This window comes from Haemorhous mexicanus, chromosome 9 (assembly GCF_027477595.1).
Source record: "Haemorhous mexicanus isolate bHaeMex1 chromosome 9, bHaeMex1.pri, whole genome shotgun sequence".
Classification (NCBI taxonomy): Eukaryota; Metazoa; Chordata; class Aves; order Passeriformes; family Fringillidae; genus Haemorhous; species Haemorhous mexicanus.
The window spans coordinates 20,011,006-20,024,242 of NC_082349.1; the positions used below are offsets into that span (position 1 = coordinate 20,011,006).

The 13,237-nt window shown below is 42.4% G+C and overlaps 1 protein-coding gene across 1 annotated transcript; it reads left to right on the forward strand.

Moving 5' to 3' along the window:
* The first annotated feature begins 385 nt into the window (after nucleotides 1-385).
* LOC132331204 (pancreatic alpha-amylase-like) lies at nucleotides 386-8,774 on the forward strand. Its single transcript, XM_059854415.1, has 11 exons — nucleotides 386-529; nucleotides 2,696-2,911; nucleotides 4,392-4,538; nucleotides 4,823-5,020; nucleotides 5,545-5,775; nucleotides 6,675-6,808; nucleotides 6,894-7,016; nucleotides 7,128-7,227; nucleotides 7,439-7,560; nucleotides 7,670-7,795; nucleotides 8,344-8,774. Exons 2-11 carry the CDS (start codon nucleotides 2,744-2,746, stop codon nucleotides 8,531-8,533), a joined length of 1,539 nt encoding a protein of 512 aa, XP_059710398.1. The 5' UTR covers nucleotides 386-529; nucleotides 2,696-2,743; the 3' UTR covers nucleotides 8,534-8,774.
* The last annotated feature ends 4,463 nt before the right edge of the window (nucleotides 8,775-13,237 follow it).

Below are 13,237 nucleotides of genomic sequence, written 5' to 3' on the forward strand. Positions count from 1 at the left end.
AGTAGCTGGCTTTGCAGATTCCTTTGAAGTGCTTTTTCTGGAATCATTCTTATTTTACTTGCTGCATTCCCATGAGAACTGTGTTGTTCGTTCAATTCTAGAGGGCTTTTTCAACTTAAATGCTTCTGTGGTTCTACAGCAGCGTGTCCTGAAACCTATGCTGAGCTACAGGACCAAAGGCCCGCAAATGAATTTTCAAAGCGCCAAAGTAGGATAACAGCAAGGTGGTGCTGTGCTCAAGGACAAAAATACTGTGTAAGAAAGTGGGGAAAGTGAACGTTCAGAGAGCTGTGCCCTGTCCGCCTTGTCCCTGGGGCGGGGCGGGGCTCGCCGTGCCCGGGCGGTGGCGCGGCGCGGCGGAAGGGGCGGTGCGGGCCGGGCCGGGCGGTGCGGGCCGGGCCGCGATCCACGGCGTCCGCGCCGCACGGGGAGCCCTGCCGGCAGCCTCCAAGGGGCCTCCGAGGGCTTGCTTCGCCTGTAGGAAACACGGGGCTGCTGAGGCATCCCGCAGATCTGAACACGGTCGCAGGTGTGTTGGCGATGGCGGTGGGCGGCACCGCTCGGGCCGTGACCCAGCACTGACAGGGTGACCCGAGTTCCCGTGTTGGCCAGGACAGCGGTAGGGCTCTGCGGACACCCTCCGCTCCCAGGTTCCCTGCATTGCAGTCAGTGTTGCTCTCTTCCACATGGCCTCTTAGCGTTTTTCCAAGTTTCGAAATTATTTTGAAGCTAGAACCTTCCGAGTGCGGTGAAGATTTCAAGATCCCCATTCTCTTATTATTACTTGTATTGAAGGCAGAGCAGCCATAAACCTGCTTCAGAGAAATGAAAATCTACACTGAATCGTTAGGCACTAGGCTTTGGAGCTGGTTGGTCAAGGTACATTATTCTTAGTACTTTGTGTCATTTACTACTTTGCATATTTACTGCTGTAAGTAAAACTTGCCAATCTAATAAATGGCTTTTCTCATCAAGGATGGAATTTTCTTAGCTCATTTTCTCTTAATGTATGTTCTTCCTATCAGGGCCAGAAAGCATTCCTTCATGAAAATAGAAGCACTCAGAACAACTGCTTGTGGCTGAAACTTAATCTGTATACTTTATTGAAGATCTACAAGTAAATAATTGCATTAAAGCTATTTTGTTCACAAGCACAAAAGCCAGCTAAATATACCAAATGCTTAATTCTAAATAACTCTGCCTGCTTGTGAAGAGCAGTGACAGCTGATAGCAGTAGGCTCTGGACGGCTGGTTCTACATTTTATAAACTATATTTTGTGACTAAATTTGCTTCAAAGAGTGCTCCACTAACTGAGAGATACAGATCATCCATTCCTTGAGGCAGAAATGAGGGCAGTTTTGTAGAAGTCACGTAAAATTTTAAATCCATTTATGGCTGGCTAACTATCACAGCAGGTTGGAGTTTTCAGCAGGGCATTCCCAAGTGTGTACTAAATCAGGAAAAGCACCGGTTTCCTTTGTGTAGCAAACCTGAGGGTCCTTGTGTTCATGTTTAAACCTTCACTGAGGTGTTTGGTTTCCCTTGCGACTGGCATCTCCCTTTGCCCTGTTACTGAAAGATAACTTTTTATAAAGAATAGATACTTACAGGAAAGTAACAAGATTCTGTATTTTGTTATAAGGGAAGTATTAGTTCAGCCATTTGTTTGCAGAAGTTCATCTTGTAGGACTTCTTTGTATCTCGGACTCTCTAAATCAACTTCTAAACAGGAAGAGTGCAATATAAGTTTTATAAGGTTCTCAGCAGAGTTATGTAAACCTTGATAGTTGTTTGGTTTCTGGTTTGTTACATGTTGAATCTCTCTAGGTAAGGAAAAGGAGAGGTAATTTTGATATAAGGATCGTTGTCTTTGTTTGTCCCTAAGTAAATACAAATAGGATGTGAGTTGGGAAATGCAATTCCTAGCCTAGCTCATCAGAAGGAAACGTAGCTTCAAGCTTCTGGAAAGCTCCTTTTGCAGAACTCTGTGCTTGGGCACCCGGAAGGAGATTTCTTGGTTATGGAGCTTCACAGTACTTCCAACATCTGCATGCCCTTGCCCATGTTCCTAAAAGGAGACTATCTCCACACAAATCCTACAGGCGTGCAGAGATAAGACATTTAGCATTTCTGGATTTGAGCCTCTATAATTAATGATTGCTGTATCTGAGAGATCTTCCAGATTTCAGGCTGTTGTTTGAATGAGAAATGTCATGCATATCATGAATGACAGACTCGCATATGTTAAAGCTCCAAAATATCTGGGGTTTCATAACAAATCATGGCAAGAAATATGCTGCCTCTGAAAGGTCTTGTCCAAATATGTTCCAAGTTGTAGCAACACCATTTGGGAAAAAAAAAGATGCCTCTCAATACTAAATAGGAATGTAAAATAATGTACATTAAAATGAGAAACAAAATGTCCATTTCAGTGTATATAAGTATTCCATTGCCCTTTGAGATAGTTTTTTTTCTTTATTCTAATAAACCCACAACTTTTGCATTCTGGAGGCAGCCTGCATTAGGCAACATCTCAATTTTAAGTGCATGGAAACAAAGTTACTATTAGTGTGGGAATTTGATATACTTTAGATAAAATCCAGTTCTCATACAAAGTAACAGGTAAATAACACCCAGAGATGGGTGTTAACCTTTAAATGTGTATTTTCTAATGTGTACTTTACCCTCTTACAGGAACACTGATGGTTAGTGAGAAGAGCCCAGCTGTTCACAGAGCACTGGATGGGGATCTATTTTCTGCTGTTAGTTGTAGGGCTTTGCTGGGGGCAGTACAACCCCAACACTCTCCCAAAGAGAACCTCTATTGTGCATCTCTTTGAATGGCGCTGGCAGGATATTGCTGAGGAGTGTGAGCGCTACTTAGCTCCACATGGATTTGGAGGAGTTCAGGTATGTCTGTTCCTATCAGTAGGTAGTGAAATTGCTACATAGATGATAATTTGTTTTTCACAGAAAATGTTCGTCAAAGGGCAGGTACTGAACAAGAAAAATAGAAATTGGTAATGGAAGTAGTAAATGCTGACAAATATATTTTTCAGCAATCTTCAAGTAAGCATGAATTTATTTCATTGCTCCAAAGTGCATGTTTTGCAGTCTGTGCTATTACATTTAGATGAATTAGAATTGCACATCACTTGCTAAATCTTTTTTTTTTTATTGCTGTGAAGAGTAACCTATGTTTATCTGCTTGATATTGTTTAAATCGAGAAAAGCTCTTAAGAGGTAGATAAATGTAAAATGAAACTATGACTGAACAAAGGGCTTCCAAAGAGAACAAAAAAGTGCTGAAGGTGTTGAATAATTAAGTACAAAAGACTGCTCATTGTGTTCACCCAAACTGGCAAGTTTCTCTCTGTGTAGCACAGTGTCACAGTAAGCCACTGAGAGACTCTTCTTTGCAGGAACCTGGTGTGGGCAGGCAGAAGTGAACTGAGCACAGGTTCTGGTGATGGTGTCCCTGTGTGAGTCAGTTCTGTCTGAACAACAGAGATGTGTTCCTGTGGAACCAGAACTGGCATTTGGGTGGGGTAGCATGGCAGGAGAGCAGCCACTTATTCAAGTATTTCCGTTTGCCTGTCACATTGCTCAGGAAAAATTGGTGTGAAGGCTGCCTGTCTCTTGCAGCCCAAGAGATTGCAAGCTGGCCTGAGTGAAAACTCTCCCATAGTTTTCAAATAATCATCTTGTCTTTGCAACCTACCTTCCAGGCACACACACCAGATAGACTTGAAACTGATTTCTCAGACTGTGGCCTGTTTAGTATTTTAATCCATTCTGTGGCAGGGTCTCAGAAGTTTTTTTCAGATGATGGCTTGCTGAGCTGGTCAGGAAGGTGTGGCAGCTAAGAGGCTGTAGGGGTCTTTCTGAGAAGTGGTTGGATCAGGTTGTTGTGCCCGGAGGCTTGGAGGTAGCAGCAAAAGCATATTGCCTAAAAAGTATCCTGAAAAGTCTGTTAAAGGAAGAGGTATAACTCACCTGGAAACTTACAAGAATTAGGTCAAGAATACATTCATCCAAAGCATTACAAGAACAGGAGGTTGGATCGGTTTTAAAGGCAGGATGTTACGTCAGTTGTTATGCAGTCACTTCCTTCCTCTGCTGACCTAGTCCTTCAATTTCAGATGCTTCTTTTTGAAGCTTGAAGTCACAAAGAAAATTAGGCCACTCTGTTCATAGGCCTAATTTTTATACTGGCTTTCTACCTGTTGAAGGCCAGGCCTCAGTCTTTTGTTTCCAGCTTACTACAGTGTAAGCAGAGGATTCTGAGGATCTAAGTGTTCTCTAAAAATGTTCTTTCTCTAAAAATACTGGTCAAACAAATTAACCATTTTCAGCATCCTGTTACCAAGTGTCCTTGTTTTATTGACAGATTTCACCTCCAAATGAAAATGTTATCATTACTGACCCCCGGCAGCCATGGTGGGAAAGATACCAGCCTGTCAGCTACAAGCTGTGCACAAGATCTGGAAACGAAACTGAATTTAGAGACATGGTGACCCGGTGCAACAATGTTGGAGTAAGTACTTTTTAAACCTTCTGGTGTTTACAATGCAAGGATATAGCCAGGCAGTGATTCTACCATTTTAAAAAATTGATGCAGTGTTACCTGATGCAGTGTCTGCTGAGCTGCATGTTTTATCACCCTTGCTGTATGCTAATAAAAAAAATGGAATAAAATATTGGCTGAAGCAAGCAAGCAGAAGTAAGGGGATAGGGCAGGAGGTATGGGAGAGAGAACATTAATTAGTGGTGCTGTGGGAAGTAGCTTTTTCAAGTTGTTATGTGGATACTGTTCTCTAGGTGCACATTTATGTGGATGCAGTAATCAACCATATGTGTGGAGCTAATGCTGGGGCTGGTGACCATGCTACTTGTGGAAGCTATTTCAATGCAAGGACTGAAGATTTCCCAGCTGTGCCCTATTCTGCCTTGGACTTTAATGATCATAAATGTAAATCTAGAAGTGGAAACATTGAGAATTATCATGATATATCTCAGGTAAGCCTACAAGTGTGATTTTAATTTACATCTGTTCCTTCCCGTGCTGTGATTTCTTTACTCTCATTTACAGTGAGACATTTTTTAAAAGGAATTAAAAAAAGCCTCATGAAAAGCCATCCAAATTAATAACAGAGGTTAGTGTTGTTGTCAGGAACACCACTTATTAAAAGGATAGCTGTACTTGAGACAATGGCTCAATTTCAGATTCAGACAAATGTGCTTAGCTAATTAATAAAGACAATTTAAAGCTCATAAAATCTATTTAGTGTGCTAAAAAAGGTAGAAGTTATTATCTGCCTTTTATTGTAATTTGGAAGTTTTCCTTGGTCAAAATTTCAGAAGAGGGGTAAATTCAATTTCTTATTTCAGCTTCTGTGTGGATGACTTTGCAAAGGAAAGAAATGCCTAGGGAACAAAGGCTGCTGGAGGTTTTATTTGGCATTGCAATATAGGCCAAGAGCATTCAAAAGCTGTGTAGAGCACTACATGGAGTTTATTAGGTGAGAAGGGTTTGATTTCAGGTGCGGGACTGCCGCCTGGTCAGCCTGCTGGACCTGGCCCTGGACAAGGCCCACGTGCGCTCCAGGGTTGCCGCGTACCTGAACCAGCTCCTCGGCCTCGGCGTGGCGGGCTTCCGCATCGACGCTGCCAAGCACATGTGGCCTGCCGATGTCAAGGCCATTTTAGATGAGCTGGAAGATCTAAATACTCAGTGGTTTCCTGCAGGAACTAAACCTTTCATTTACCAAGAGGTAATCTTTATTTTTTTAAATTTTACTTCACAAACAAATTTCTTGCAGGCCCAGTACAGACTCAGTCACACATGGCAATGCTTTGCATGGGCTGAGCCCAAGCAGATCTACAGAAACCATCCTCAATTCCATCTTCAATCATGATCTGCAAATATCTAATCTCTTCATAAATTGTAATTGATGTGCAAAATGCCCCACTTGTTTTGGACCTACTGGAATTAGGTAACCTGGAAATTATATTGAGATGAAATCTACTACATTGAAGTTAGTGTAAAAATTCTGTTGGTTTAAAAAAGAAATTCTGTTGGTTTAAAAAAGAGATTTAATTTCCTGAATTTTAAATTCTAGATAATAAATTGCAACAGAAGACATAAGTGTTGATTAGGGACTGAAAGTTTATTTTCCAATGGCATAACAACTGTTACTTGATATTCTGAATTTGTGTTTTACGTTTGAATAACAAATTGGAACAAGCAGGTGAGTGTTGGTTTCAGTCAGCAGAAGCTAAACTCGCTGCACGTATTTTATTAAATTAGCATCTTGTCTGCAAAGTCTAGGCAAATAGAAACATTCTTTAGCTCCATAGTGAAAGGATGCAGCCCAACTGCAGGAAGCAGAGGCATTGGTGACCATACTAAATAAAAAGGAAGTACAGCCCAAGCCTTAATCATGGGTAATATTTATCAGCTGGGGTAAGGAGATACAGGACAAAAATGGAAAAGGGGTTCATGAGCTGGGCTGAGCTAAAAGGAGAAAATAGCCTTGCATGCAATTTTGCAAGAAAGCCAAATAATATAATTAGCTCAAGTACTGTCCTCTTGCTTGAAGCAATGTCTAAAGCAGTGTCTTATTTGTTTGGTTTTTGAGTAGAAAGACATGCTCTATCTTTCCTGTACCAGGTAATTGACTTGGGTGGAGAGCCCATCAAGGGCAGTGATTACTTTGGAAATGGCCGAGTGACAGAATTCAAGTACGGTGCCAAACTGGGGACAGTGCTCCGCAAGTGGGACGGAGAAAAGATGGCCTACTTAAAGTAAGGATGAAGGTGCTGCAACTTATCCAGGATTCACTGGATATACCAATTGACAGGGTAGCTTCAAGTCTGTGTTTTTGTTTAGGAACTGGGGAGAAGGCTGGGGCTTTGTGCCTTCCGACAGAGCCCTGGTCTTTGTGGATAATCACGACAACCAGAGAGGACACGGGGCTGGTGGAGCTTCCATTCTGACCTTCTGGGATGCCAGGTAAGGGATTGCTCATGTGTGGATGGTGCTGCATGCTTTTGCTTGTTTATCTGTGTGTTCTCTGGCAGGTTCGTCCTTCCATGTCTCATTCCTTGTTTGTCCACCAAACAGGCTCTATAAAATGGCAGTTGGTTTCATGCTTGCCCATCCGTATGGCTTCACACGTGTGATGTCAAGTTTTCGCTGGCCAAGATATTTTGAAAATGGAAAGGTGAGCTGTTAATGCTGAAGATCCACCTGTGGGGATTAAGGGTGAGAGCAGGGCCAGAGAAGCAGTCCAGTGCATTTCAGGTTGTGGAGTGATTTCCCTGTCCCCGGCTGAATGTAGCCGGTGAAAGTTTGATGCTCCCTCTAGCTTTGTTCACCAGAAGAGCTCTCTGCATTTTCAGTCAGAAGATAGAAACCTTTCTTTTTAATGACAGGACGTCAATGACTGGTATGGACCCCCAAGTTACTCCGATGGCTCCATAAAGCCCGTTACAATCAATCCGGACACGACCTGCGGCAACGACTGGGTTTGTGAACATCGCTGGCGTCAGATCAGGTGGGGCACTGGGGAGAAACAAGAAGTAAAAGCAGTTGCTTTTGCTTCCTGCTCCATGTGGCTCTAGAGGTGTTGCAGGGGCAGAGGCAGACATTGCTTGTGTTCTCAGGAACATGGTTATCTTCCGTAACGTGGTGGATGGTGAGCCTTTCTCCAACTGGTGGGACAATGGCAGCAATCAAGTGGCTTTTGGCCGTGGGAATAAAGGCTTCATCATCTTCAATAATGATGACTGGTGAGTAAGAGTGAAGTAAATTACAATTTATTATAAGAAAATTACTATGTTTTCAATATATATTTTATAAAGCTAACTAGTAGTGAAACCTTTTAAGGTATTGCTAGCTTGAATAGATCTTTCTAATGAATATTATTGACAGTGTTTTACAATTTAAACATAGCATTTTCCACTCTACCATAGGGACTCTTCAGTCTTTGCAGTTTAGACCTAGTGTGGTCTTTCTATTGCTCAGTTCTGAAGCTGGTTATGTCACTAGGCCTGGTCAACCAGCAAAGTCTAAATTTATAGAAGTGAGAGAACTTGTAAACTCATGAATATGTTCTAAATGTGACAGTTTTAAAAACTGTATTGGAATTGTTTGCGCGAGAATGAGATGATAAGAGAGCAGGAGTATGTTAGGGCTCTAATAAGTAGCTGGCGGTTGTGGTGATGAGCAATTTGTAGAGGATAATTCCAGAATTACTTAACATCTGAGGTTTCCAGTATGATTTGAAGAGCATTTTAGTGTCCTCATAATGCTTACTGCACTTCATTCTATTCCAAAGGTCCTTGAATGTATCTCTGCAAACTGGTCTGCCTGCTGGCACTTACTGTGATATCATTTCTGGGCAAAAGGAAGGTGACTTCTGCACAGCAGTTGAAGTTCACGTTGCTGCTGATGGCATGGCTAATTTCCTAATTGGGAATGAAGACCAGGACCCATTCATTGCCATTCATGTTGATGCTAAATTGTAACCAGATGTGTTCTGCATGTGCTGTTCCTTCTCGTCTGTATCTTTGTTAAGAGCAAACAGATGTGCAGAATGTCCTGGCTCAGGACTGCATGAACCGAGACTGAGCACCAGTCCCCATCTCTGTACAGAGATGGGAACTGGTGGTGCCATGCACATCTGGGAGTGGTGCTATACATCTGCATGCATTTGTAAGTGTACTTTATTCAGTTAAGGCGCTAATAAAAAATGGAAGGAGAAATTGACATTATTGAATTTAAAATCGTGCTGCTCTGTGCAGAAGTGGAAATGTGATTCTCTTTAGGGGCAAGCAGGATTGCTATAATTGACAGGATATCCAGAAACCAAGAGAAGATTCCTTTGTGCTGAAACATGGCACAATTCAAGTTGATTTTCTAGTCTTCGTATTCTCTTAGAGTATAGTTTTATTGTTAGTATTACTCAAATTTATTAATTGTTCATTATTCTCATTTATTCAATAAGGATTGTTGCTAAGAACTGTCTTAAGTCAGTTTGAAATGAAGACTTGAAATCATTTCATGAAAAAAAGTCAAAGGTCTTTTTTTTTTGAAGGAGGAAATTGTAGGAAATTCAGGAAAGGACTTGGAAAACAGCTCTAGCTTTCAAATTCAGTCAGGCAGCTAAAACTCATCTCTCTCTATCGTTTGCATCAGATATTGGGTTTTCCTTGACTCTGTTGTATTGGTTTTGCACGGCCTGGTTTTTGGTAGCTAGGGTACTACAGAGGTGGCTCCTGTGAGAAGCTGCTGGAAGCTTCCACCATTTCCAGCAGAGCCAATCCCTGATGGCTCTGAAGATGGACATGCTGCTGGCCAAAACTGGACCAATGAGAGAGGTTGGTAATGCCTCTGTGCTAACATATTTAAGAAGAAAATCAAAACAAAGTCACATGGTTTTTCTTCTAGTCAGAAAAGAGGAGGAGGTGAGAACAAACCTTGGACACACCAAGGTCAGTGCAGAAGGAGGGAGAGGAGGTGCTCCAGGTGCCAGAGCCAAGATTCCTCTGCTGGGCTCATAGTGATGGCCATGGTGAAGCAGTTGTGCCCATGGGAATCCATGGGAGATGCAGAGATCCACTCACAGCCCATGGGGGAGGTGCCCATGCTGGAGCAAGTGGATGCCTGGAGGAGTCTGTGATCCAGTGGAAGACCCAGTGGAGAGAGGGGGCCCTTGCTTCCAGGCTGGAGCAGCCTGTCTTTGAAGGACTGTACCCCGTGGGAAGAGAGACCCAGGTCGCAGCAGTTTTGGGAGGCTGTGTGCCCATGAGAAGGACTCATGCTGCAGCAAGTGAGGTTTGGCTGCTGCTCTTGAGAGCGGACCTACGCCAGGGCAGTTCACATATGGGAGGGACCCCATATCCTCACAGAGGGAGGACTCCTCTCCCTGAGCAGCAGAAGAGAATCTTGGTGAAGAACTTACCAAAACCCCCATGTCTTGTCTCCCTGCGCTGTCGGTGGGAAGGAGGAGGGGCTGGAGTGAAACAGTGTTTTAAGGGCTTGTTTTACTTCTCATTATCCACCTCTGATTCTGTTTGTAATAAAGTCACTTTGCAACCTTAAGTTGAACCTGTTTTGCCCTTAAATGTTTTTTTGCAGTCCTTATCTCACTCATAAGCCCTTCGTTAATTTTTTTTCCTCTCCACTGCCCAGATGTGGCAGAGGAGGGTGAGCAAGCAACTCTCATGGGTGCCTGGTGTTGGGCCAGTATAAAACCATGACCGTTGTTCATACCCTGGTCTGAACTCAGTCTAATTCTGAGAGCAAGACACCTACATGCTGGCAAACTCATTCATTCTCTTAATGCTGTTAGATTCCAGTCATCTTTCAATCAGCTCCCACTCGTTTTACCTTCAGAGGGTCTGTGTATGTTTTGGTGCAGGGATTGAGAGACACAGACCATGCTATGCAAGTAAAACCATTTATTACAATAGTTCACCAGTATTTAGAGGTCTCTATGTTCTATACAAAATTTTCTACTCAGACTCCTTTGCCCCTGTTCCCTTAGTAACACAATCTTCACAGTTATCATTCTTTCGCCAGCAATGTCCTTGTTACTTTCTTTTGCCAGAGCAGTCAGAGTGACCAGACAGGATGTCTTCACTTTTGTCCTTGCCTTGAATTTATCTCTCCCAGGGCTAAGAGGATGGCAGCACCACCTTGTTCAGCTTCTATGGCTATCTGATCTTCCATATCTCCCCCTTTTTTTGTTTTTTATGTAAAGGGTTTCTATACCCGGATGTTAAAAGAGTTTGCACCTGTAAGGCCATTATCTTATTAAGGCTATTACTGTTTATCTGTCTATATTACATGGAATACAGATCACAATCAGACAAAACTTATCAAATACAATCATGTCACTGACAAAGAGACTCAAATAGGAGAATAAAAGGATAATGTCAAATTGGGAAGTGGAAATAAATGGCTACTGTTCTAAAGTTCATATGGTTGGAGTTCAGGGGCCATGCTGTTTAGGCAGGAGGAATGTTAACATTACTGAAACTGAATTGATCTTAATAGAGCATAAAATACAGACCTTAAATTTAATAACTTAAATTTTACTTTGTTTAAACTTATCAACACATAAACTTGACAGAAATTAATTTGAACAAAAATTAATCTTAACAGAAATTAACTTAATGGTACTTAACCTTAACGGCATCATAATTTGGCAGAACTTAAGTGCACCAGAACTTCAATTTAACAGAAGGTAAACTTAACATCACTTAAATTCAACAGAACTGAATTTTACCATTACTTAAACTGTACTAAATTGAAACATAACAGAATTGAGAATTAATATCACTTAAATATAACAAAAATCATTTTGACTTTATTATTACAAAAAAGTTACTGGAAGTCTGTCGTACAACAGTTAGACATCAAGGAACAACACGTAGATAAACAACTGTTCCGTGACCAAAATAGCAGCAACATGGATTTACTGGAGGGATTAAACTGCTGCAGATCAAATTCAAATTCACTATATGATTTAGTTAATGACTGTCAGTGAATGACCTCTCTAGTAAACAATCCTGTTAAAAATCACAGCTCCCTGAAAATACAAGGTTAATTTTAACAAATGTATTTCAATGCATCCTGCAGGCACTGTAACTGTAACTGTAGCTTCAGTACTTCATGCAGGGCTTGATCCTGCTGTGCAGGAGCTGATGGGCGGCTCTCGGGGGACCAGGTCAGCACTGCCGCCCAGGTGTGGGAGGAGGCAGGAGAGCTCTGACAGGCCGGGGGGGCTTTCAAGCCTAGGGGGCTAATACCACCCATGGGGCCAACCGTGGGCAGAGGGAGCTCTGAGGGGGCTCACTACTGCCAGCAACACCGTGCACCAAATTGAGGATCGATCCATTCTTTGGATCCGTTCTGTGGATTTGTTCTCAGGATCTGTGTCTTGGATCCGTGCCCATCATTATCAGTATCTTTCTTAGTACTCCAGTTGCAACTGCTTACAGGAGTTTTTTAATCTCAAGGTCTCTTTCATTTAGGAAAGAGGTACAGGGTGTTTAACCCATAATGACAGTGGCTCCAATATGGAGAAATTCCTGTAATATTTGTAAGTTTCACTGACACTACTGGAACATCTCCCCAGTACTCACCATTCCATGGTTTTTCATCGAACAAACACTGATCAAAATCAGCTGTGGAAGCATCTTGCTTTCCATTGGATTGTGACTTGCATAGAAAGATCCAGATGTCATGGATTGTAGGCAGAAGGGGATGTTAAAAGCTCCTCTGCAGAGTCCTTGTCTGTTGCTGAGGGGGCACTGGGAGATGATTCTTTCCTGGAACCCTCCTGAGCTTAAAGAGTTTCTAAAGCAGCTCTCCAGAGAGGGACAACTCATTGCCCTGTCCATCCCACAGTTCCACTGGGAAAGCCATGCTGGCCTTTAACCGTTTAATGTGTGATTCTACCCAGTGTAAAATCACCTCAAGAGAATGAGAAGCAGCTGTTTTTCTGGGCTTTTCTAAAAGTTTAGACATAAGTTCAAAGACATGTTGTACTTCTGAAGACATATTACTGCCCCTGGCCTCCACAGCTCACCATCAAAACCTGAAGGGATGGATGCCAGCTGGCTCCTGCTGCCTTTCAGCAGCACTTCAGTTCTGTGGGGCATCCCCAGAACAGCCAGATAGGCGAATTGTCATTCCTCATATGGGACACCATTCCCAGGGATTGAGGGACACGGACCATGCTATGCAAGCAAAGCTCTTGGTAGCATCAGTTTACCAGATTTATAAAACACTAAATTGTGTCCAAAATTTTCCACTCAGACTCCTTTACCCCTGTTCCCTTAGTAACACAATCTTCTCAGTTATCACTCTTTCGCCAGCAATGTCCTTGTTATTTTCTTTTGCCAGAGCGGTCAGAGCGTCCAGACAGGATGTCTTAACTCTTGCCCTCGCCTCTTATCCTTGGGTGTTTATCTCTCCCAAGGCCAAGAGGGTGGTGGCAGCTTCTGCAGCTGTCTGATTTTCCACATTTTGGAATACTTTTGATAAAGTATCTTTGTTTATGTGATTGGAAGGAGTGAAGTTCTGGATTTGGGTGCACTGCTCATGAACCACTTGGTTTATGATAGAGTATAATCATTGTGAAAAAGTATTTTATCTTCAGCTGTTTGGGTTATTCAGGAGAAAAAACAAACCAAATAATGATATTGCTCTATCTACCCAAA